Here is a 26,598-nt window from a genome sequence, read left to right as displayed (position 1 = left end):
TTCACTTTTGCAATTTTAAAAAGTCAGAAAAATCAAATGACTAAAAAAATAGAATTTTAATTAATCACCAGGCTAACCTAATTCATGTACTTAGCAAAGAACAATTAAGTGTGTTAATGTTAAATAAGCCATTATGGTTAGTCGGCTTTTCTAAGACTTTCACAATTTCCATAACAGCAATATTTATTTTATTCATTTAAAAAGTAAAGCTATAAATATACCTTTAACAGATCCTGGACCACTTGTCTATGTCCAAAATAGCATGCCAGATGAAGAGGTGTCCAGCCTAAATTAGACTTGCTTCTTCCTAAAAATGGAAAAATATAAGGCATTTTTGTTATTTAGATAATTTTATAATAAAATTTCTCTTTACCATGGTACTCCCATACACTGGCCAATCTCCCCTTCACATTGCACTGCTGATGAATGAGAGGCAAGAGACAGGACATAGTAAGAAGTATAACAAGTATAATGGATTAGAACCCACAAGACCCAGATTCTGATGCCACCTTCCTAACTCCATGTCCTCATTTTTAAAAGGGTGGTGGGAGGCGTCATGGGAGTTACATTCAAAGTAGATGATCTCTAGTTGGCTCCACGGTTCTGAGTCTCTAACCATCTCACAATCATCTAGCAAAGATCTGGTTCTCTCAGCACAGTATTTCATGAAAAGCACCTCTGTGCCATGTTAGGAGGGTGGATGGAAAGAGGGAATGGATAAAGAATCTTTTCTGCAGCATTTGGAAAGCTGTTAGCTCTGCAAACAGTGACAGCAAATGGAGTCCTGACTCCAGACAAAATCTCAAGTAATGAGGATATTGGTTACCAGAGTGGTAGAGTCCAGCTACTCTTAACAAGATAGCAAGATAACAAGAACCAAAGTTAAGAGCAACGAAATGTCAGATCCTTGCTGAGGAGAAGTATAGAATAACTGAGTGCAACAAAAACATAACTATACAATTCAATTCAGAAGAAAAAAAAAAAACATAGGGCACTATAGCTTAGAGCGGAGATAGCTCCAAAAGGTTATCAAAATTCCAAATCAGGCTTAAGAGCATGCAGCCTATCAAATTCCAAAGCTCAGCACCCTGGAGGGTCTACCAAAGCCCAGGAGCATGCTGCCACCCAGGGGGCACTCCTCAGGAGGAGCTAGAGGTTTAATGACTGCCCTCATTTCCTGGATTTCAGATTTTGAGCCAACAGAAACCCCAGGCACCAGTCTCAGTGCACCCAGAACAAGCCTCTGACAGCTCCCTGAGGGACCGCTGCCACTAACAGTGTCCTGTGATTATTTGCCACTTACCCAAACACCCACAACTGTTTCCTCTAAAATGTATGCCCTCTAGAACCTGTAATTCCAGAGTGAATAAATTCTAGAGGCAGTCTTTTTTTCATGGAATGTTTCTTTTACCTTCTGTCCTTAACCGAAACCTAGCTCTTCCTGATGACAAGGACCCTCCTCTACCCCTCAGGTGGAGCCTCCCCAGATAATTCCCACACCCACTGGTCCTCACACAACAGAAGCCATGCGAACTTCCCCATCAAAACCCAATGCTGTCTCTAGTCAAGGACTCCACTCACATTACAACCCCTCTTGAGACTTCTGCCATTAAACCTCAAACACCTTGTCTGCTGCCATCTACCAACCTCCCACCAGCTCACCCCTCACCAAGTACCTCCGGGGGACAGTCTCTCTCCCCATGCAAACCGTGCCACTGTCCTAGGGGTGTCTACTACTTATTTGGTATCCTGATCTCTTGGTTTCTCAGCTTCCCTCATTTCCCGAAAACTTTGCCTCTGCTTAATGTTACATGCCCAGCCCCAGGGCCAGAGCCTGGATGTCATCATCATCTCTGACCTCACAAACTCCCCACTTTCTAGCCTGTTCACACAGGTATACTCCAGACTTGTTCAATTAAATCAGCCCTTCATTCCTTAACCACTTCTCATGTATGTAAACACCTCCATCTTTACTTTCTTCAGTAAATCCATCATTTTGATTCCTCACTTCAACTTCTTTGCCTGTCCCCTCCATAACTCTGTTGCAGTAGCCTACAAAAACCCCAAAGCCTGATAAGTACACTAGCTTGATTTTTCTGTAACTATACCCAGGTTGCTGAACAGTGGTAGAAGAAAAATAACAGAACCCTGTGGACTCATGGCACTTGAAACTCAGAATCTCCTACTTCAGCTAGGCTCTAGACACTGCTTGGCAATCCTTCTTATACTCTTCAGGTGTCTCTCCTACATTCCACAACATGCACTTCCAGTCACCCCTGTTCTCCTCAAGCCTCTTACCCAAACACCTCTCCTTAACAAAGGGCCTCAGTCTCTCAGCTTCACAATGAGAAGAAAGGCGTTCATGGAATTCCTGGGGCTTCCTGGAGCCAAATCTACCACCACACCACTATCTACAGGCATTCTTCCATCCTTCCCTTCTGATGTTTAAGATTAATCCAGTTCTTGTATCCTGGATTCCATCCCTTTCTGCTTCTCAGGCACTCTTCTCCTTTATCGTCCACCTCCCCCTCTTTACTTATGAGTAAGGAGGAAGTAAACACTCAGTCTCTTCCATCTTACAAGCAAGAGGAACAAAAGCCCTCTCTAATCCCATTCTCCCTACCAGCTACTGTCCTCCTCACTCGCCCCTCCCGCTCTGTCTGCACTTACTCTTTCCACCCCCTTCATTCCCGTCAGTGCCCCACCCGCCATGGCAGGCCAGGTTCATCTCCCACCATGTCATTCAAATGGTCCTCAAGTTTTAATCCACAAATGCTGTCACCAAATACCAGGGGCACTTTTCAGCTGCCACAGCACTGTGTCACTGGACAGCACTGGACAGCATGGCCCGCATGCCTTCCAGGCTGCCACAGCCCTGCACCCTACCGGGTTTCTCTCCCTGTTTCCCTGCTTCGGCACTTCTCTGAGGATCCTTTGCAAGTTCCGCTGTCCGATGAGTCCTTCATTACTGGTATCTCCAATAATGGTATCTCCTGGCCCTTTTCCACTGCTTTCACTGTTAATGTACTACTGACTTCAAAATCCATATTCCCCTTTCAAACTCTTTACTAGACACCTCCATTTGGAGGATACAAAATACCTTGTGCTCAAAAAGTGCAAAGCTGAGCTCACCTGTCATTTTATATGTACACTGTTGACCCCTGAACAACATGGGTTTTGTTTTGTTTTGTTTTAAAGATTTTATTTATTTAGTTGAAAGAGACAGAGATAGCGAGAGCAGGAACACAAGCAGGGGGAGTGGGAGAGGGAGAAACAGGCTTCCTGCCGGGCAGGGAGCCCGATGTGGGACTCGATCCCAGGACCCTGGGATCATGACCTGAGCCGAAGGCGGATGCTTAACGACTGAGCCACCCAGGTGCCCACAACATGGGTTTTGAACAGCATGGGTCCACTCACATACAGATTTTAGTCAATAAACACTTTAAATGTATTTTCCTTGTGATTTTAACATTTTCTTTTCTCTAGCTTACTTTATTATAAGAATACAGTACATAATACATATATGTTAAATGACTTATCAGTAAGGCTTCTGGTCAACAGTAGGCTATTAGCAGTCAAGTTTTTGGGGAGTCAAAGTTCAATGTGGACTTTTTACTGTGCCGGGGGGGTTGGTGCCCCTTCACTCTGTGTTGTTCAAGGGTCAACTGTACACACTCACTAAAACTACCTCTTCTTCCCCACATTTGTTTTCACAATGAATTGCCCTTATTCACCTTGTTTCTCAAGTCAGAAAAAGTAACACCCTTGCCCCTTTTCTTTTTCACCCCCCAAATTCAGTTAGTCCTATTGATTCTACCTCCTAAATGTTAATTATACCTACTTGTTGTTATTTCCTCTAAGTTACTGTAACAGCGTCTGAACTGGTCTCCTCACCTAGTGTCTCCAGGTAAGATTCTGGACCAAAAAATCAGAATTTCCAAAATCCTACATTAAAATATTTCATTTTTTATACTCTTTACTACTTACCATGGATATCCAAAAAATTTTGTACCCTTATCCTAGAAATACTGGCCTTAACCTTCAACTGCAGGTCAGTGCTTCCTTCTCTTTCAACTTGACATCAGTAATTCCTTCCAACCAATAACATCTCTATGTTGATTGTTAAGCTTTAATTCTTGAAGAATTATAGTACATTTCACCATTTTTCTCAATTTCTCAGGGTTTGGAAAAACAAATCAGATAGAAAAGAAATCCTAGAAATGCCTACCACAGGTGATTCCCATGGGGAAACACTACTCACTACCCCATCCCACCTCTCCCTATTCACTTCACCTGGTGTGCCATTCCTCTACGTATATCCTTTAAACTGCCCTTAAGACAGAGTCTGACTGACAGGTATAACAATGAAATTTTGAAAAAGCATTCACATCTGTTTCATAGTTTTACATTCCAAGTAGACGACTTTCCACAGATTCACCTGAAATAGCCATAGGTGAGGGTGGGAAAGGTAGATAATACAGGGTTATTAGGATTTTCAAATGCCAGGAATGTTTTTAGCTTTCAAAATAGCACCCCCAGATAAAGATTAAGAAATGGTCTTTGTTGAAGCACCAGAAGGATTTTTAGAATTCCTTTAGCATACCAAAAACCAACTCATTTTCTCAAAAACTCAGATCATAGTTTCCTCCCTGCTGCAATCCTTCCCCACTGTGGGTGAAGCCATAAGGTTTGTGGCCCTAGGACAGGAGAAGAATGTGACACAGCAGAATAAAATATGCATCTGGGACGGAGGACTGGGAGAAAGACACAAAGGCAGAGACATAGCCCTCCTGTTCATGAGCCCAGAGAGCGAGATAAATTGAGGGAACACCATGAACAGGCAAGTGGCATCTGGGATAACAGGAAAAGATCCCCCAGCAGCCACCTGCAGGGCAGCCACAAAGTGACAGCCAAGGACCACCATTTGTATGACAAACAGAGACACGAGTTTGACTTTGCCCCAGGTTCAGCTATAAAAGCTTAAGGAGCACTAGAAAGCAAAGGGCCACAGAGGAACCAAAGGCTATAGACACACACAAACAAGGCTCACCCTTACATTTAAAGGCCACCTTAGGGGAGATGGGGCAAGAAGAGTTGAGAGGCTCTGGAAGACCATTTATCAAAAAGCAACTGAGCTTGAGGTATCCAAAGACTAACATTAAGTCTTCCATACTTCAAGAATGAGAAGGTGCTTGTTGAAATATCAGAGTCATTTTGGAAAATAAATTCTATTTCTCTGCACACCTGAGTGCAATATTTACAACCTTGCTACACAAGGTGCATTAGGATTTGGCTGCTGCTTACCTATCCAACTTTATCCCTCACCCCCCTCCTGCCTGTAGGCCCTTGCCACCTAGGCTGCCTCTCGCCTCAGGACCTTAGCACATGCTCTATCTTCTCCCTTGAACATTTTTTCCATTTTCACCTGGTTAGTCCTACATACTCTTCATAGATTGCCTTAGAATCATTTCCTCTAAGAAGCTAATCCTTCTAGTTCCAGTTTCATACCTCTCCGATGGGATCTCATGACACCCTGAGGTTCCATATTCTGGTACATACTGTGTAGTACAGACTAGTCTGATCTGTAAATCTACTACACTAGTCTCAGTGATGGCAGGGATCCTACCTAACACCACCTGCAAGGTACTTCACAGGACTCTGGGCATATAGTAAACACTCAAACCTGCTGCTTTAACTACAATACCCTATCACAGCATGCATCTTGTAACTGATAAAACTGTCATGGACCCTAAACCTTAAGACTAGATCTCAATTTCTCTGACTTAGGGAAGACTACAAGAGACCTTTTACCCACTGTTATGAAGGTTCTTTCTAGAATAAGAGATGGGAATTTATTTCTAGCAAGACCAAAAAGATTAGTGCTAAATAAATGACAGAGTCATACATACTCACAAGAGAAAAGCTAAAAAGCCCACCCAAAGCTTACCTTTGCAATTAATGTCAGCAATTACTTCATTTCTTTCCATGGTTTCTAATAACTGTCTAACTTCTTCAACGTTGCCATTTCTGGCATGATGGAGAAGCTGCTGCTCTGCTTCAGTGTTCATTTCTAGATTTAAAAATAATAATATTTATCTGTTCTATTATTATAAATTATTCTATTATCTAAATATTATTTATCTATTATTATTTATCTTCATTTTGCAGCTAATAAGATAGACACAAGAACTGACTAAATGAATCAGTTGCAGGGCCAGAACTTTACTGAGACTCCTTTGCTCTTTTTATTATTAAAAAAATTCACTAGACATTCAGTCAAGTTTCTTAATCTCTCAAATCCTCAGTTTCCTCAACTCCAAATAACCTCATGAGCTGCTGTAACATCGTATGACAAAATGCTTTTATAGACCCACAATATTTGCAAATAGTTATTACAACAATAACTAGACATAAAATTAAAATATGGTCATTACTAGAAAAACATCCTAAGGCTGAAGTATAAATTAACACATTCAAAACCTGTGCAAAATATTCTGAATAGAAAAAACTCAATTATAAAAATCCAGGAGTGACCATACTTACCATTCCTTTGTTTTCTCTCTCATATTTTACCAAGCCTCAAACCAAATATAGAGGACTACAACCAAATTTAAAGCATTTGTCAAAATGTTATGAACAGCAATTCACAGAATATAGATTTCTTTCTTACTAAAAAATAAATACAAATAAATCAATTTTTTTGCCTACAAGATTAGCAAAAATAAAAGATTATACACCTGAAACTAACGTAACATTGCAAGTCAACAATACCTCAATTAAAAAAAAAAGATTAAACATGTCCAATGCTGTCTCCGACAGAAAATGTGCACTCCAGTAAAGTGCTAATATGAATACAAATGCATACAATCTTTCATATGTTGGGGGTGGGTCCTAATTTGTCAATATCAAGTAAATTTCAAAATACACATACACCTGTGGAGGATTCTGCTAAGATGGCAGAGTTTGAAACACCAGGAATCTGTTTCCCCACCTAGACAATAATTGCACTGGCAGAATCTGCCCAATGCAACTATTTTGGAACCCTAGAATCTACTGAAGGCTTTCAACCACCAGGGAAAGCTTGGAAAGTAAACTGTGGTTAATTCATGTCATTTTCAGCCCTTAGCAAGGCAGCAGCTACCCATCTCCCGTAGTACATGTGTTCCTGGAGCAGGTTGCAGGAGCCATGGTGAGCAAAAAGACCCCTATACACCAAACATTGGAGAGCTGGGCTCTGATCATTGCTGCTTCTGATCACAGAGATGCAGACAAAGAGGCAAGTAGCCACTGCTGATGCGGCATCTCTCACTGCTTGCTGCGAGCCCCTCCAGTGGGTGGAACTTCCAGGGGATTTAAAGGGCCAGCACTCTTTTTTGTTTTCCCCCTTCATTTTTCTGTTCCTTCCCTTTTAAAAGCCAGACACTAAGAACTAGGACATTCAGGGGCGCCTGGGTGGCTCAGTCAGTTGAGCATCTGCCTTCTGCTCAGGTCATGATCCCAGGGTCCTGGGATCAAGCCCCACTTCAGGCTCCCCGCTTCAGCGGGAAATCTGCTTCTCCCTCTCTCCCTGCCCCTCCCCCCTTCTCATGTGCACTTTTTCTCAATAAATAAAATCTTTAAAAAAATATTGACTAGGACATTCAAAAACAACTGCATATATGGAGAAAATTAGAACATAACTGCTCATGACCACCAAAAGGCTCAGCAAAGACCTGAGAAGACCTTAAGTTTACAGCTCAGGCTAACCCTTAGCACAGAGACAGCCCACAACAATCCAAAAACACAAGAAATTAGAAAACCCTGGGGAAGGAGGAGAATTTGCTATCTTGAGTTACTACATTATTAAATTCAAATGTTCAGTTTTCAACAATGAAAAAAGTTACAAGGCATACAAAGAAACAAGAAAGTAGGGCCCATTCAAAGGGAAAAACAAATCAATAGAAACTGTCTCTGAAGAAGATCTGATGGCAAGTGGGCGCCTGGGTGGCTCAGTTGGTTAGGCAACTGCCTTCGGCTCAGGTCATGATCCTGGAGTCCCAGGATCGAGTCCTGCATCAGGCTCCCTGCTCGGCAGGGAGTCTGCTTCTCCCTCGGACCCTCCCCCCTCTCGTGCTCTATCTCCCATTCTCTCTCTCAAATAAATAAATAAAATCTTTAAAAAAAAAAAAAAAAAGAAGATCTGATGGCAAATATACTAGACAAAGATATCAAAAAGACATTCGAAGATCTAAAGAAAGATGGAGGAAGTCAAGAAAATGTATAAACAAGATAAAAATATGAAAAAATAGAAAACCTAAAAGTAAACAATTCTTGAGCTGAAAAGGACAGTAACAAATGAAAAATTCACTTGAGGGATTCAAAGGCAGATTTGAACAAGCAGAAGATTCAGTGAACTTGATAGATAGGACAATGGAAATTACTGAGTCTGAGGAACAGAAAGAGACCAAAATCCGAACAGAGCTTAAGGGACCACAGTAGGACACCAAAACGCACATCAACATGCATCATGGAAGTCCTAGAAGAGGTAGAACAAGGGGTAAAGTATTTGGAGAATAGCTGAATACGTCCTCAATTTGATAAAAGACATGAATATAAACATCTGAGAAGGTCAATGAACTCCAAGTAAGGGAAACTCCGAGAGATACACTACATAATCTAATTTTCAAAAGAGAGAATCTTGAGAGAAGAGAGAAGCTGAGTCATCGGATCCAGGGTAAGATTATCAGATTTCTCGTCAGAAACTTTGGAGGACAGACAGCAGTGGGCAAATATATTTAAAGTGCAAAAAGAAAATTTTCAGCAAGAATTATGTATCTGGCAAAACTGCCTTTCAAAAGTGAGAGAGAAATTAAGACATTCCCAGAAAACAAAAGCTGAGAGAGTTCATTACCACTAGACCTGCCTTTTAAGAAATGCTCAAGAGAGTCCTGCAAGGTAAGATAAAGTCACACTAGACAGTAACTCAAGGCTATATAGAGAAATAACTTGATAAAGGTAAATACCTGTGCAATTACAGCTAGTGTTATTATAATAAAGGTTTAAAGCTGTACTTTGTTTTCTACATGATTTGAGTAATACCTTTAAAGAAAAATATACTGGTTTAAAAGTATTATTACAACTTTTTATAACTTATTATAATTTTTTATATTATTATAACTCCAAATCTTGTTTTCTATGTAATTTAAGAAACTAACGCATTTAAAAGAATTATTAGTTTATGTTTTGGGTGTACAGTGTATAAAGACGTAATTTTGTGACATCAGTAACCAAAAAGGGTGGGAACAGAGCATAAAGCAGCAAGGTTTTTGTGTGTGTTAAATTAAGCTAATATAAATTCAAATTAGTGCTATAACTTCAGGATGTTAAATGTAATCACCAGGGTAACTCCCCTCAAATAGGTAAAGAATACACAAAAAAGGAAATAATGTAAATATTTCAGTACAAAAAAAGTCAGCTAAACACAAAAGATGACAATAATGCAATAAAGGAGGGACAAAAAAAGCTATAAGGCATATAGAAAATAGCAAATGACAGAAGTCCCTCCTTCTCAGTATTTTAAATGTAAATGGATTAAACTCTCCACTCAAAAGACAGATTGGCAGAATGGATAAAAACATATTATCCAACTATATGCTGTCTACAGGAGATGCACTTTAGATTCAAAGACAGAAGTAGATTGAATGTTAAAGGATAGAAAAAGATATTCCTTGCAAACAGTAATCAAAACAGAAGTGACTATACTAATGTCAGACACAATAAACTCAAAACCAAAGAAGGTTACAAGGGACAAAGAAAGACATTATATATTAATAGAAGGTTTAATACAGCAAGAAGAAAATAATTACAAACACCCAATGACAGATCAAAATATAAAAACAGAAGAAACATTTTTATAATAATAGTCGGAAACTTCAATACCCCACTCACAATAATAGGACCACACCAGACAGAAGGAAACCACCACCTAACTTTGCATATTAAGAAACTAGAAAGAAAAAAAACTAAACCCGAAGCTATAATAATAAAGATTAGAGCAGAAAGCAACAAAATAGAGAATAGAAAAACAAAAAAATTCAATGAAACCAAAAGTTGGCTCTTCAAAATGATCAACAAAATTGACAAACGTTTAGCTGGACTAAGGAAAAAAAGAATCAAATTACTAAAATTAGAAATAACAAGGACATTACTACCAACCCTACCAAAATAAAAAGCATTATAAGATACGGTGAACAATTATGCACCAACAAATCAGATAACCTAGATGAAATGGACATATTCCTAGGAACACAAAACCTACCAAGACTAAGTCATGAAGAAATGGAAAATGTGAATAGGTACATAACTAATAAAGAGATCGAGGGGTGCCTGGGTGGCTCAGTGGGTTAAACATCAGCCTTAGGCTCAGGTCATGATCTCAGGGTCCTGGGATCGAGCCCCACGTTGGGCTCCCTGCTCAGCGGGGAGGCCTGCTTCTCCCTCTCCCTCTGCCACTCTCCCTGCTTGTGCTCTCTCACTCGCACTCTCTCTCTCAAAATCTTAAAAAAAAAAAAAAAAAAAAAAAAGGAAAAAATCAAATGAGTAATCAGAAATCTCCCAAAGAAAATCTTCCTGAACTTGACTGCTTCACTGGAGAATGATACTAATCCTTCTCAAATTTTTCTAAGAAATGAAAGAGGAAAAAATACTTTGTAACTCTTCCATGAGGCCACCATTACACTAATACCAAAGACAGACAGACACTACAAGAAAACCACAGACTGATAACCCTTATGAACACTGATGGAAAAATTCTCAATGAAATACTAGCAAACTGAATTCAGCAGTGTATTAAAAGGAATATACACCATGACCCAGTGGGATTTATTCCTGAAATGCAAGGATAGTTCAACATATGAAAATTGATCAATGTGATACACTGCATTAACAATAAAAAACACATAATCCTCTCAACTGACGCAGATAGCACATTTAACAAAATTCAACACCTTTCATGATTTTAAAAAAACCTCAGAATTAGAAATAAAAGGAAACTATTTTAACGTAATAAAAGCCATATGTGAAAAACCCACAGCAAACATCATACTCAACGGTGAAAGATGGAAAGCTTTTCCTCTAAGATTAGGAACAAGGAAAGCATGCCCACTTTCACCAGTTTTAGTCAACATAATATTGGGCATTCTAGCAGATAATTTAGACAAGAAATAAAAAGCATCCAAATTGGGAAAGTAGTAAAATTATGTGTTTGCTGAGGACATTTACAGAAAACCATTAAGTGTCAACAAAAAAAGCTCTTAGAAATAACAAATTTAGGAAAGTGTTAGGATACAAGAGCAACATAAAAATCAGCTGCATTTCTTTACACTAGTAATAAGTCATCTGAAAAGGAAATTACAAAAATAATTCAATTTACAATACAATCAAAAAAGAATAAAACAGTTAAGAATTAACCAAAAAGATGAAATACTTATACAATAAAAACTACAAAATATTGAGAGAGATGAAAGACAAATAAATGGAAACACATCCCATTCATGGATTGGAAAACTCAACATTAAAATGTCAATCCTATGCAAAAAAAAAATCTAGACCTTCATTCAATGCCTATCAAAATCCCAATAATGTTTTTTGTAGAAACAGAAGAACCCATCCTAAAACTTACATGAAATTTCAAGGAACTCTAAATAGCCAAAACAATCTTGAAAAAGGAGAACAATGCTGGAGGACTCATACTTTCCGATTTCAAACTTATTACAAAGCTACTGTAATTAAACACTGTGGTACTGGCATAAAGACAAACATATAAAATAATGGAATAGAACAGGGAAGCCAGAAATAAATCCTTGTGTATACGGTCAAATGAATTTTTATAAGACTGCCAAGACAATTCAATGAGGAAAGGACAGTCATCAACAAATGATGGGGAAACTGAAAATCCACATGGAAAAGAATAAGTTGAACCTCTACCTAACATTGTATTCAAAAACTAACTCAAACTGGATCAAAGATCTAAATATAAGACTTAAAATTCAGAAGAAAACATAGGGCAAAAGCTTCATGATATTGGTTTTGGCAATGATTTCTTGGATACAAGGACATGGGTAACCAAAAAAATAGACAAAGTGGACACCATGAAAATTTTAAAATTCTGTGCATCAAAAAGACACTATCAGAGTAAAAAGACAAGTCACAAAATGAGAGAAAATATTTGCAAATCATGTATGTGATAAGGGATTAATATCCAAAATATACAGAGAACTTCTAGAACTCAAAACCCAATTCAAGGGGCGCCTGGGTGGCTCAATCAGTTAAGCGACTGCCTTTGGCTCAGGTCATGATCCCAGGGTCCTGGGATGGAGCCCCATGCTGGGCTCCCTGCTCAGCGGGGCATCTGCTTCTACCTCTGCCCCTCCCCCTATTTGTGCTTGCTTGCTCTTGCTCTCTCTCAAATAAATAAAATCTTTTAAAAACAAATCCCAATTAAAAACAAAACAAAACCACAAAGTACTTGAACAGATATTTCTCCAAAGAAAATATGCAAATGACCGAGGCACCTGGATGGCTCAGCAGGTTAAGCATCTGCCTTCAGCTCAGGTCATGATCAGGCTCCCCGCTCAGCAGGGAGTCTGCCTCTCTCTAATAAATAAAATCTTTTAAAAAAAGAAAATATGCAACTGGCCAATAAAGACACAAAAAGTCCACATCACTGATTAGGAAAATGCAAATTAAAACTACAATGAGATATCACCTCATACCCATTAATAAGGCTACTATGAAAAAAAAGCAGAAAGTATTGTCAAAGATGTGAAAAAATTAGAATCCTGTGCACTGTTGGTAGGAATGTAAAATGGCACTGTCGCTGTGTAAAACAAATTAGTGATTTCTCAAAAAATTAAAAATAGAATTACCCTATGATCCAGCAATTTCACTTCTGGATATATACCCAAAAGAACTGAAAGTGAGGTCTCAAAGAGGTATTTGTACACCTATGTTCATGGCCGCATTATTCACAATAGCTAAAACATGAAAGCAACATAAGTGTCCACTGGCAGATGAATGGTTAAGCAAAATATGGTATATACATACAACAGATTATTTTTCAGTGTTTAAAAAGGAAGAAATTTCTGCAATATGCTAAGACATGGATTAACTATGAGGACATTATGCTAAGTGAAATAAGCCAGTCACAGAAAGACAAATACTGTATGATTCCACTTCTATGAAGTACTTAGAGCACTGCAGTCAAAATCAGAGAAAGTGGAATGGTGGTTGCCAGGGACTTGGGAGAGAGGAGAATGGGGAATTATTTATTGGGTATAGAATTTCAGTTTTATAAGAAAAGTTTTAAAGCTGGATGGTGGTAATGGTAGGACACATTATTAATATATTTAATACTACTGAAGTGTACATAAACATTTCTAAGATGGTAAACATTATCTTATGCATATTTTACAATTTAAAAAATAAAAATACACATATACCATTTACTTTCCCAGGGAAACTCTACTTCTAGGAATCTATCTTATAAAAATACATAAGATTATTTTATAAGCATGTTCATAAGGACTGCATCAGTTACAATAGTTAAAAGGGTATTAAGTCCATATCCATCAATAGGGGACTGGTTAAATAAATCCTCTAGGAAGGCTAAAAGAAATATTCTACAGACTGGAGGATGGAAGAGAGTTGAAGGATCGTTTCAAAAAGTAGCAGCCTATGCACAGTGAACACCATGACCCCCGCCCTCTTCCCTAATCAGCATTCCTAATGCTGACAAGCCAGGAGAAGACTGAGCTGGTTACAGTTTCTAAAACATAACATATTCCAAGACAACACTAGCAGCTCCCAACAAATGGCTAAGCCAGATGAATCTTACAGTAGAGTTGGCAGTCAACAAGGTTCCCCTACTTTCTCAATTTCCAATCACTTTCTAGTTCCTATTAAAAGCCAATAGCTAAAGGTGACAAGACATCTGAAGAAAACCTCTAAAACATGAAAGAGTCTAGAACCAAAGAGGCAAAAAAAAGCAACTTGAAAAAAAATTTCAGAGAAAAAGTTAAATAAAACCTAATCTTTAGAGAATGAAATTATATTCTGAAACAAAACCAAGATACTGTATGAAAATACAAAACTGCAGAAAAAGATATTTGAATATTAAAAATGATAGCAAAATGTCAATGAAACCAGGAGCTAGTTTTTTTTTTTTTCTAAAGATCAACAAATTGATAAACCTTTACTCAGACTCAGAGAGGGAGAGAGAGAACTCCTATAAAATCAGAAGTGAAAGAGAAGTAATCGACACTACAGAAATAAAGACTGTAAGAGAATATTATGAAAAATTAGTGCCAACACATTGGACAGAAGAAATGGATCAATTCCTAGAAACATAACCTCCCAAAACTGAATCAAGAAGAACTAGAAAATCTGAACAGATTATCAGCAATGAAATTGAATCAGCAACCAAAAAACTCCCCAAAAAACAAAAGTCCAGGACCAGATGGTTTCACAGAAGAACTCTACCAAACATTTCAAGGAATAATAATGCCTATTCTTCTCACACTATTCCAAAAAATAAGAGTAAGGAAAGCTTCCATATTCATTCCATGAGGCCAGCATTACCCTGATACCAAAACCAGATAAAGACACTACAAAAAAAAGAACTATAGGCCAATATCTCCGATGAACACAGATGCAAAAATCCTCAGACATAGCAAACCAAATCTAACAATACATTTAAAAAAATCATACACCATGATCCAGTGGGATTTATGCCTGGGATGCAAAGGTGGTTCAATATGCACAAATCAATCAAAGTGATACATCAAAAGAGAAATGATCATATGGTTTTTATCCTTTAACTATATGCAGAAAAAGCATTTAACAAAGTACAGCATCCGTTCTTCATAAAAATCCTCAGCAAAGTAGGTTTAAAGGGAACACACCTCAGCATAATAAAGGCTATACATAAAAAACCTACAGCTAACATCATACTCAATGATGAAAAACTGAGAGCTTTTCTCCTAATATCAGGAACAAGACAAGGATATCAAATTTACCACTTTTATTCAACATAGTACTAGAAGTCCTAGCTACAGCAATGAGACAAGAAATGAAAGGCATCCAAATTGGTAAGGAAATAGTAAAACTTCCACTATTTGCAGATGATGTGATACTATATCTGGAAAACCCTGAAGACTCCACCAAAAAACTATCAGAACTAATAAATGAATTCAGTAGTCACAGGATATAAAATCATAGGAATTCATTGCATTTCTATAAATAACAAAGTAGCAGAAAGTGAAATTAAGAAAACAATCCCATTTACAATTTCAATAAAAATAATAAAATACCTATGAAAGAACTTAACCAAGAAGATCAAAGACCTGTACTCTTAAAGCTATAAAACACTGATAAAAGAAATTGAAGATGACAAAAACAAATGGAAAGATATTCCATGCTCATGGACGACAACAAATACTATTAAAATGTCCATACTACCCAAAGCAATCTACACATTTAATGCAATCCCTATCAAAACACAAACAGCATTTTTCACAGAACTAGAACAATCCTAATTTGTAGGGAACCACAAAGGACCTCAAGTAGCCAAAGCAATCTTGAAAAAGAACAAAACTGGAGATCTCACAACCCCAGATTTTAACATACACTACAAAGCTGTAATAATCAAAACACTGTGGTACTGGCACAAAAACAGACACATAGATCAACTGAACACAAGACAGAGCCCAGAAATAAACCCACAATTATGTGGTCAATTAATCTTTGACAAAGGAGGCAAGAATATGCAATGGGAAAAAGTCTCTTCAACAAATGGTGTTGGGAAAATGGGACAGCCACAGGCAAAAGAATGAAACTGGACCACTGTCTTATGCCACACAAAAAAATAAACCCAAAGTGGATTAAAGACCTAAATGTGAGGCGTGAATCCATACAATCCTAGAAGACAGTACAGGCAGTAATTTGTCTGACATTGGCCATAGCAACATTTTTCTAGATAGATCTCCTGAGGCAAGAGAAACAAAAGCAAAAATACACTGGTGGGACAATATCAAAATAAACAGCTTCCACACAGTGAAGGAAACAATCAGCAAAACTGAAAGACAGCCTACTGAATGGAAGAAGGTATTTGCAAAGTGACATACCTGATAAAAGGTTAGTATTCAAAATACATAACTTAGAGGTGGATGGCTGGCTCGGTTGGAGGAGTGTGCAACGTTTGATCTCAGGGTCGTGAGTTCAAGCCCCACAATGGATGTAGAGATTAAAAAAAAATAAACTTCATATATATATGAAGAACTTCTACAACTCAACACCAAAAAATAATCAATTAAAAATGGGCAGAAGACATGAACAGACATTTCTCCAAAGAAGACATCCAGATGGCCAACAGACACATGAAAACATGCTCAATATCACTCATCCTCAGGGAAATACAAATCAAAACCACAATGAGGTATCACCTCACACCTGTCAGGATGGCTAAAATCAACAAAACAAGAAAGAGGTGTTGGTGAGGATGTGGAGAAAAAGGAGCCCTCGTGCCCTGTGGTGGGAATGTAAACTGGTGCATTTGGAGGACAGTATGGAGATTCCTCAAAAAATTAAAAATAGAACTACCCTACAATCCAGGAATCACACTGCTGGGTACTTAGACCCAAAACTCAAAAAGACTGATTCAAAGGGATATATGCATCCCTATGTTTATTGCAGCATTATTTACAAAAGCCAAACTACAGAAGCAGTCCAAGTGTCCACTGATGAAGATGTACACACATACACACAAATATTATTCAGCTGTGAAAAAGAATGAAATCTTGCCATTTGCAAGGACATGGATGGAGCTAGAGAGTATAATGCTAGGCAAAATAGGTCAGAGAAAAACAAATACCATATGCTCTCACTCATATTTGGAATTTAAGAAATAAAACCAGCAAAGAGGGAAAAATGAGAGAGACAAACCAAGAAAGAGTCTAATAGTAATAACGATAAGAGAACAACCTAATGGTTACCAGAGGGGAGGGGATGAGGGGATGGGGGAAACAGGGGACGGGGATTAAAGAGTGCACTTACGATGAAAAAAAATAAAATGATAAAAATAAAAATAAATCTTACCCACTTGAACAGTCCATTGTAATACCGTATTAAGCACAGCAGTTGTTAATGCCTACCAAAGACGGGCTGCTACAGGAACTGGAGGCACAAGGATGACCACACAATGTCTGCCCTTCAGAAACAGGGCGAACGTGCCAAGAATAGTAAGGTGTGCAAGGGGCAGTGACTGTATAGGACAAAGGGCATGATCAGCTCTTCGTTTGCATCAGTTATAGAAGGAATCACAGCAAAAGTGACTTTTAACCTGGAACTTGAAGAATGAAAGCTCACCAAGACCAGCAGGGTGAAGAAAGTTGCTAACACGGACAAATGCCAGGAAAGGAACGGTCCTGGGTGAAGCTGTGATTCTGTGTCGGGAGTGAGGAGTTTGAAACTCCTGTGGGAAACAGGGAGAGGTCCAGGCAGCAGCTTGAGCAGAAGCACACAGTTCTTGGCTAGAATTCACATGGTGGGAGTCAGTCATCAGCGTATCTGTGGTCATTAAAGTCAGAGGAGTAAATACGATCGCTCACAGGGAGAAAAACAACATTTAAGGGAAGGAGGCCAGTGATTATGATCTAGCAGAGAAGGACTAAGGTTGGAGAAGGGGACAGAAGAGGGTGATAGCACTGAAACCAAGAGAGGACAGAGTTTCAAAGGGGTCAGAAGATGGGTGTGAAATGTTAACGGAAGCACCAGGCCAATGTCTGAAAACACTGGCTGGTTTGGCCAATCAGAGGTCACTGATGAACTCAAGAATACTTGCAGTGCAAATGATAGAGGCAAAAACGGAGGAGGGTACATTGAGGAATGAATGAGGGATATTAAGGAGAGACGGCACCAGACTCCTTTAAAGTAACTTCACTCTGAAGAGCTAGTGGTAGCTCCAGTTTTAGGATATTAGATACCTCGGCCTGTTTACAGGCCGCGGGGAAAGAGCCAGAAACAGGAAAAGCTGGACATAAAGAAAAAGGAGGGATGTGGGATTGATAAGCTCCTAGAGGGGCCTAAAGTAGGTGGATAAAAAGCCCAAGAGAAAGTAGCATGGCACGGAGGCCACAGGCAGGGCAGATGGTGCTTAAGGGGCTGGTGGGGGAGGCTAGGTAGCCCAGGAAGAACTCGCGTCCGATAGCTACCAATTTCCTCAGAAGAGAAACAGTCTTAGGTATCTTTACAGGGTTGGAGAGAACTCTTACTATAAGACAGCAATGGGGGGGGGGGGGGAGTGTAAGAGGTAAATAAAATACAGATTGTTTTATTTTTAAATTAAGAGGGGGGCGCCTAGGTGGCTCAGATGGTTGAGCGTCTGCCTTCGGCTCAGGTCATGATCTCAGGGTCCTGGGATCGAGTCCCACATCGGGCTCCCTGCTCCTTGGGAGCCTGCTTCTCCCTCTGCTTCTCTCTCTCTGTCTCTAATGAATAAATAAATAAAATCTTTAAAAAATAAAAAAATAAAAAAAAATAAATTAAGAGGGGAACAAAGCCAGTTAAATTTCACTAAACAGGAGAAAAAGAAAAAGAAAATCTCTTGCGGTTCCCTGCCTAACTCCCATGGGTTTTAATGGAGGTGCCTGTTTGATTCAAAAACATTCTTACGGCAACTTGGACAAGCTGTCACTTTCAAAGCAATTTTAACCCCACATCCATCAAAACTAATTAGTTTATCAGCAGGCCTAGCCAATTCCACAAGTTTGCTGACTGTAAAACTTAGGACTCAAGTAATATCCTTGAAGATAGATTCCTAATACATTTCCCCTACATTTCTTTTATAAACTTCTATTACCTTAGAAAGGAGGGGTGGGGCACGGGGGGGGGGGGGGACCTGACACTTTCTATCTCCCCGTAGAAACAAGTTTATAAAATCACATATACATTTAAAACTTACTCCCCTGAACAAATCATTTTATAAGTGTTAAGAGCAGAAAACAGTAAGAATACATTTTATAGCAAGATAATTTCTCAGTGGCTCTAACACAGTCAAAATAGCACAACTCCAAAAATGCCTGTAATTTAAAAACTGAGTAAACTTCCTAAAATGCTAGCAGTACTAACTAGACCAGTATAATCATCTTTATGTTCCTTACAACTCTGCTACAAAGAAACCATTCCAAACCAAGGCATGACAACTTCTCCATTTAAGAATCATAACGAAGAATCCACTGCTGACTATGTAGACCTGAATTTTAGAATATCCACTACTACCTAAAACCACGTGCCTGAGGCAGGCATCCAGGTAGTTGTCAGCACGGGCTAGGAAGGCGTCCAGTGTGACATCCACACGGAGCTGAAGCTTCCCTACCCCACCAGGGCCACCGTCAACTTCCCTGTCACTAGGATCACACAAGGGGACTTAACTGAGGGCTTACCACATTCAGGTATTGCCCTGAACTCTGATGGCTCATTAATGAAGAAAACCAGACCTTAAACTAGGGGAACTTAGAAGTGCTGTAGTGTACAAATCAGTTACTTTCCACATCTCTCAGGAGGTCTGACTTGCCCCCTCCATTCCCAACCTCAACCAGATCCCTCACTGTATTTGCCACATTTCAGTCTGTAAGGATTCATGTGGTCATTTCTTTGCAATTCCTTATGCTGTTAAACTTGAATAGGACAAGGGTCCCATGTCCATTATGTTCCCCACTATATTCCTATATTCCTAGTACCTAGCAAGGTGCCTAGAACACAGCAGGAAATCAAACGTTAAAATAGATGGACAGATGAACGGACATAGATTTATTTTGTTCTCCGAGAACAAAGAAATTCTACCTCCCTACAGGAAGGCCTAAAGGCCATGCCTTTGTTATAAAGTGGTACACCTTTATAAAATAACAAAATTAATGTTTTTTTTTTTAAAGATTTATTTGAGAGAGAAAGGGCAAGTGCACGGGGGGGTGGGGGGGCGGCAGAGGGAGAGAGAGAATCTGAAGCAGACCCCCCTGCCTCTCCCTGCCCCCGCTGAGCGGGGAGCCTGATGCAGGGCTCGATCTCACAAACCTGAGATCATGATCTGAGCAGAAACCAAGAGTCTGAGACTTAACCAACTGAACCATCCAGGCGCCCAAAGTTTTTTTCTTTCTTATATGTCACAGGAAATTAAAATCATACCAAAAAAGAGAATATATATATATATATATATATATATACACACACACTCTAGAATTACTAAGCATTACTATTTGATACATCTCTAATTTATAAATAAACTAATTTCTAGGATTAATAGTTAACTTTAGGGAAAAAAGCCAAATAAAAGAATCCAAATTCACAGGTTGAACAGATTTTTAAAAAAACATTCTTTGGAATCATGAGCTTATTTCGGAAAGGGGCTTTGTCTCTGATGTTTAAGAAAAAGAAAAAGGCAATTCGTTAATGCAGCTGATCAGAATGGATTTGAGCCATAGCCTATCAACAAGTATTTTTCACCATTATTTTGTGGATATTTTCAACTGCTCTTTTCACATTCATGCAATTCCAAGCTCTCTCTTTAAAATACATTGAGATTTTTAAGGACCAAGAGAATGTTTTCAAGGAAATAACTAGACAAAAAATATTTTGAGCTTCAAAAACTGGGAGACTCCAGACTATTTTGCCTTATTTCCCATCGTTCCTGAGGAAGCTAGGCTTCTAAATTATTTTGTAGAAAGGAAATTTATATTTTGTTTTATAAACACTGTAAATTACCTAATTAAACTGATCTCCATACTTGATAAGTCAGTCCATCCATGCCACTAAATGCCCATTCAATACAGTGGATAAATTCCGTAGTCCTCACAACTCTTGACATTTTGGCAAAGACCCTAAAACTTGTAGCCTAAAGGACAATCGTGACATGCTAAATTTGGCTGGAGGTCTATTGTAAGCTGAATTGCTATTTTCCTTTACTGTTCAAGTTTAATTTCTACAGAATCAAAGTAGAAAATTCCTGAAGAAATCCAAGAATAAAGTTCAACAGTTAATTCACCTGAGTACCATAAACTCAAAATACTAGACAATTTGTCCTTTGAGTTCTTAACAGTATTTAAAAAGTTAAGATTCAAAGATATCAGGCTAACTTTATTCAATCATACATAGAACAACATTTCACTGGGCATCCTAAAACGTCAGGAAGGTGTAGCAGTTTCTCAAAAATTAAACACAGAATTAAAATATGACCCACAATATACCCGAAAGAATCAGAGCAGGGACTTGAACGGATAATTGCTCACCCACGTTCACAGCAGCATTCTTCACAGTAGCCAAGAGGTGGAAGCAATCTAAGTGTCCAGTGACAGGTGAATAGGAAAAAAGTGTGGTATATACATACAATGGATTATTAGTCAGCGTTGAAAATTCTGACACACTACAACATCTACAAACCTTGAACATATTATGCTAAGTGAAATTAGTCAGACACAAAAGGGCAAATATTATATGATTCCATTTATAGGAGGTACCAGAGTAGACAAATCCATAGAAAATAGGATATTGGTTACTAGGAGCCGGAGGAGGGAGTGGGGAGTTCCTGTTTGGGATGATGAAATAGTTCTAGAGATGGACAGTGGTAATGCTTGCACAACAATGTGAATGTACTTAATGCCACTGAATAGCATACTTAAAAATGGTAAAAAAAAAAAAAAAAAAAAAAAAAAAATTATATCATGTATTTTACAATAAAAAAAGTCAAGGAGCTCTGAATTATGGCTCTTACAATTGTCAAATAGCTTTTGTACTATCAAAGTCAAAGGGAACCTAATTATTCAAAATTTACCATGACTACATGTTGTGGTTTTAAAAATTCTCAGATATGCTGCTTTTATGCTTGGTATTATTACAATAATATTTGAAACACAATGCATACTAGGAATTTGAATAGTGAGAAAAATTAAATTTATGAACATAGGGCGCCTGGGTGGCTCAGTTGGTTAGGCGACTGCCTTCGGCTCAGGTCATGATCCTGGAGTCCCTGGATCGAGTCCCGCATCGGGCTCCCTGCTCGGCGGGGAGCCTGCTTCTCCCTCTGACCCTCCCCCCCTCATGTACTCTCTCTCTTTCTGTCTCAAATAAATAAATAAAAATCTTTAAAAAATAAAAAAATAAAATAAAATAATAAAATAAATTTATGAACATATTTTACAAACTAAATCTAACATAAAAAACTGTAGTGCACTTAGCACTGCATTGCAGAGTAGCTAGCGCTCAATGTTTTTCCCCCCATTACCACATTCTCTTAAAGTGAGGAAAATATTAAAAATTGAAGTTACTATGTAAAAACATGGCAATAGCAAGAAAATAAATTTTGCCCTCAATCTTACTAACTCCTAGCAAATAATCAGTGAGTTCTCTAATGTGATGATACACCTGTATGTATGTACATATGTACACATATAAATTTGTGGGCGCCTGGGTGGCTCAGTCATTAAGCGTCTGCCTTCGGCTCAGGTTATAATCCCAGGGTCCTGGGATCGAGTCCCACATCAGGGATCCCTGCTCAGTGGGGAGCCTGCTTCTCCCTCTGCCTGCCGCTCCCCCTGCTTGTGTGCTCTTTCAAATAAATAAATAAAATCTTTTTTAAAAAGTCACTTAATTATTAATTCAGTGAAACTTTACAACTTCCTTCCAATAAGCCTTTGTGCCCTGATAGACAGCATTGCTTCCTTTGGAGGAGAAATGATAGAGAAGTAGCTAAAATTGTAGTATGTCACACTACAGTTTGTAAACCACTGAAGTCAATGTAAAAATGTTTATTCCAAATTATTTACTTTATATTTGACATATTTACACTATTTTCTCTTCCCCATATTTGTCATGTCTCACACGAACCTGGATGCCCTACAAATAAAAGAATAATCCTACTTGCTGTGTATTTATTTTACCTTTTTTTGGTTTAAAGTGTTAATCGAAATTTGTGAAAATTATCTAAGCTTGCTGGCCCTGCTTCATGAAATTCTTTAAATTAATCTTAGGTTGCTATACATTTTAGGTGCTGCAATAACCAAGAACTCTTAGGTGCAACCCTGATTTGGATTTGAACTTGACAGATTCTGAAAACTATTAACTACTGTTTCAAGCAGTTTGGATCTGTAGAAGCCAAGGGCAGAAAAGTCCACATATTTGATAAATCCAGTTCTAAATAGTAAAAATACTCTAACACAGAGCTTGTTACCTTTTAATGATAAAATTCCTTAAATTTTAGATAAAAGGTATTTAAATGTTTTCCATTTTGATTTCACATTTGAAAATTATCTTCCAAACTTAATCAAATTAGGTATACATAATAATACTGACCTGTTATCTACCATATCGTCAGAAGTGTCTCTTTAAAGAAAAGCTTTAACAAAGTAAAAACATGTGGTTACTTTCCACTATCACAGGATAGGAAAATGGACAGTTAAAGACTGTTTTCACTACACAGATATTTCCTACTTGCTGCCTAATACAAGAACTCAAAGTGAGTGACCTGGTACTTCCTCTTACTGAAAGTGTTAAAAATTATATATAGTGACAGACGGTAACTACATTTATCATGGTAAGCATAATGTACAGAATGTGCAATAACCAGGATGTACACCTGAAACTAACAACACTGTATGTCAACTATACTTAAGTGAAAAAGCTTTAGAACTATTTCTTATACTTGCCTACCTTATAGTGGCTTAAGTCAGATAAGTGAGGGAAAATCCAACATTTCTAGGGATCAAGAGTATCCTGTAAGATACTTATATGACATCATAATCATCAATTTAAATTGTACAAAGTACCTGATGGTATCTAACACTTCATTAATGAATTCTGGCAAGATTGGTAAAATTGGGTGCTTACATGGCTCACACCTGCCCTCTTTCTAGGAACTGTAAAGAATTTACTAGTCATTCAAAAAGTTCTGATTACCACCAGACTTGGCTTGAAAGAACTGACACGGTTTCCAACCACTTCAAATTTCTCATATGCACTTGCTAGCTCATTCTCTCCTTCACATAATATTCATTAAGCTGATTTCTACTTTCTACTACTTTTCTCAGTGAATACATAGAAAGTACAAAAGCTCAGCTTTTAATGTGAAGAGGTAAGAAAGGGCTAAAGTTCCAACTTGAAAAGATTAAATATACAGATGTATCTGTAAAATAAAACCACGAACAGAAAAATTTAACAGGCACTGCGCCATGTTATCCTAAAAAAACAAAACAAAAACACAAACCTGGCTGTATTCCCCTACCTACTTGTTGATTCAAAACAAGTACTTCCCTCTGTCCTAAGGGAAGAGTGGGGGGAGTGATGCTTTTTAGAAACAACTTCTAGCTGCTCTGATTTACAGGTTTAAGTGCTGCTTGAATAATACCTCCAAGACTGAAGGGCCTCTAGAGACAAGGATTAGCCACCCACCACAAATTTCTGCTGACAAGATTCTGCTGAGATGTTTAGCAAGTGTCATCTGATAAACAGACCTTGGCAAAAGCCTACACAGAGTTAAAACAACTGCTCCAGATAAATCTACTCAACTTGGCGGCAGTTAACTCCTGTTTTGAATATCAAATGTTCAATGCTGCCAGGGAGAAAACAAAAAGGCGATAAATTTTAAAACTGTTACTGACAACTTTCTCCTTCCCCCCCCCCCACCTGTAGAACTAGCGGATGAGAAAAAGGTGGATTTTGTAACCATTCGGTAATTGACGCAGAAATCTTTAAAGTTTCAACTGGGGAATTCAGAAATTATACCTACAATACTGGCTGCGTAAAATTCGTTGTTCTCAGGATTAGTACGTGAACATCGCTAGCCCTCAAAGTCAACAAAATTATCTTCCAAATGCTTAGCAAAGAGGTGCGGATATTCCGAACTCTTATCCAGAATGCATCAACTACAATGCTAAGGCTGAAGCTTTCAGGGAAAACACATCACTGATGTTAAAGCTAATTATCAAATCCACAAGAGCCTAATAGCTAAATTTGCTACATTGGAGCAGCCTTGTTTACGTTAACTTAATATCACAACGCCAACCGTTCAACTTCACAACCTAGTCTGCATAAAGCAACGACTCTGACAATTAAAAACTAGGATTAACTAAATCAGAAAGACCCTTTCAGCGCCTTCTGCCAATCAATAGGGCCACGGGGTAAATGAATCATTGTTTCTATTGTGCAGCGGCAATCTTTCATACTGTTTCTGAATCCCTTTGATAGTCTTCCATGCTTGTCGAATTAACCACGAGGCACACTGTGAGATGGTCACATGGGCAGCTCGTGATTTCTACTGAGAATCGTCTCCTCACGGTAGTAGGAAACTAAAAGTTACGATGCACACATCCAAGTCCCGGGAAAGCACGCAGCTGATGACTTGGTAAAGAATGCATGTGGCACCAGCACGAAGTCGTAGCACCCGGAGTGAAAGTGCAACGAACGCCAACATCTTGCTACTTTTTAACAACTAACTTCGCTGCAGCGCTGGAGAGCCAGCGGCCGCGGGGAAACCGAACTCGGGCTGGGAGCCCAGCATCGCCACGCCACGACTCTCACCGGCCTCGGCGACGCGCGGGAGAGGCCCGCGCATCCCCACCAGGGGCGGACAGATCTTCCCCGAGCACCAGGCAGGGGGGGAACCCGCTCACACAGGAACCGGCCACGGAAACTGACCTACGCGGTCACCCGGGCTCCCAGAGGTCCCGGGGTGGGGGGCCACGACGATGAAACGGCTGGCACCGACTCCGGCTGGCACAGCCGGAGACTTGTGGCCCTGCGGAAGGACGGTCTCCGGGGTCCCGGGAACGGGGCGGACCGCGAGGCGGCCAGGCACGGCTCCGCGAGGTAGCGCCAGTCCGCGAGATGGCGCCGCCCCTCCGCGCCGCTCGCCCACGACCGCGCGCTGGGGCGCGCGCGCGCGCGCGCTCGGATTATTTGTGCCGGGCCCGTGTGGCACGTGACCGGCGCGCGGGCCTCCAGGCGTGTGCTTGGCGCCCCGGGGCCCCGCTTCCGCCCCCGCCCGGCACGCCCCGCCCCCGCCCGGCACGCCCCGCCCCCGCAGGCTCCCGTCCCGCCTGGACCACAGACGCCAGTTCAGGCTTTGCCAACCGCAGCCAGGAGTGCCAAAACAGGGTGCTCCTTCCACCCCACCCAGACTCGGAAGAAGTGGACCTGACACTTAGGAGCGGTGGCGGGGAGAGGAAGCCCCCCAGGCCGAAGCCAGTGCTTCGAGTTAATGCTCTGGAAGTTTATTAAATACATCACCCAGCTGCCTAGATTTTTTTCTCTTCTGCTTTGTTTGCGACTTTACCCGTGGGGACTTAATTGGCAGTGTAAATTAGCTACACCCCTTCTTCTTTTCACGTGTCAAAGGATGGTCTTCAAATGCCATTCAGTTTTAACTGTTGTAAGATAGGTACCAGTGAAGAATGCTTAAAGAGAAGAGGATTTACAAATTTCCTTCACCTCCTCCCCTCATCAAATAATCTTTCATAAAGAGCCTACCTCTTCAGACTCAATGCACAACAGGTCTAGCCAGAGGATATAATTACACAGTGT

At 39.5% G+C, this 26,598-nt stretch overlaps 1 protein-coding gene across 5 annotated transcripts in view; it reads right to left on the bottom strand.

The window, feature by feature from the left end:
- The window catches only part of OSBPL1A (oxysterol binding protein like 1A), a 220,197-nt gene extending 194,288 nt beyond the window's left edge, over positions 1-25,909 (bottom strand). For 3 of the 5 annotated variants that reach the window (XM_078060491.1, XM_078060494.1, XM_078060493.1), the window contains exons 1-3: positions 25,714-25,909; positions 5,948-6,070; positions 222-307 (exon numbers count right to left, since the gene is read on the bottom strand). In XM_078060491.1, coding sequence (XP_077916617.1) covers positions 222-307; positions 5,948-6,068 — 207 coding nt within the window. In that variant the 5' untranslated portion in view covers positions 6,069-6,070; positions 25,714-25,909. Of the gene's footprint in view, positions 1-221; positions 308-5,947; positions 6,071-21,314; positions 21,332-25,713 lie in introns of those variants that run through there. The other 2 variants (XM_078060495.1, XM_078060492.1) reach the window with 2 other exon arrangements.
- Positions 25,910-26,598: the final 689 nt, after the last annotated feature.

Source organism: Halichoerus grypus, chromosome 13 (assembly GCF_964656455.1).
Source record: "Halichoerus grypus chromosome 13, mHalGry1.hap1.1, whole genome shotgun sequence".
NCBI classification, from domain to species: Eukaryota; Metazoa; Chordata; class Mammalia; order Carnivora; family Phocidae; genus Halichoerus; species Halichoerus grypus.
Note: the sequence above shows the minus strand (reverse complement) of the source record. Positions and strands in the feature narration are given on the sequence as shown.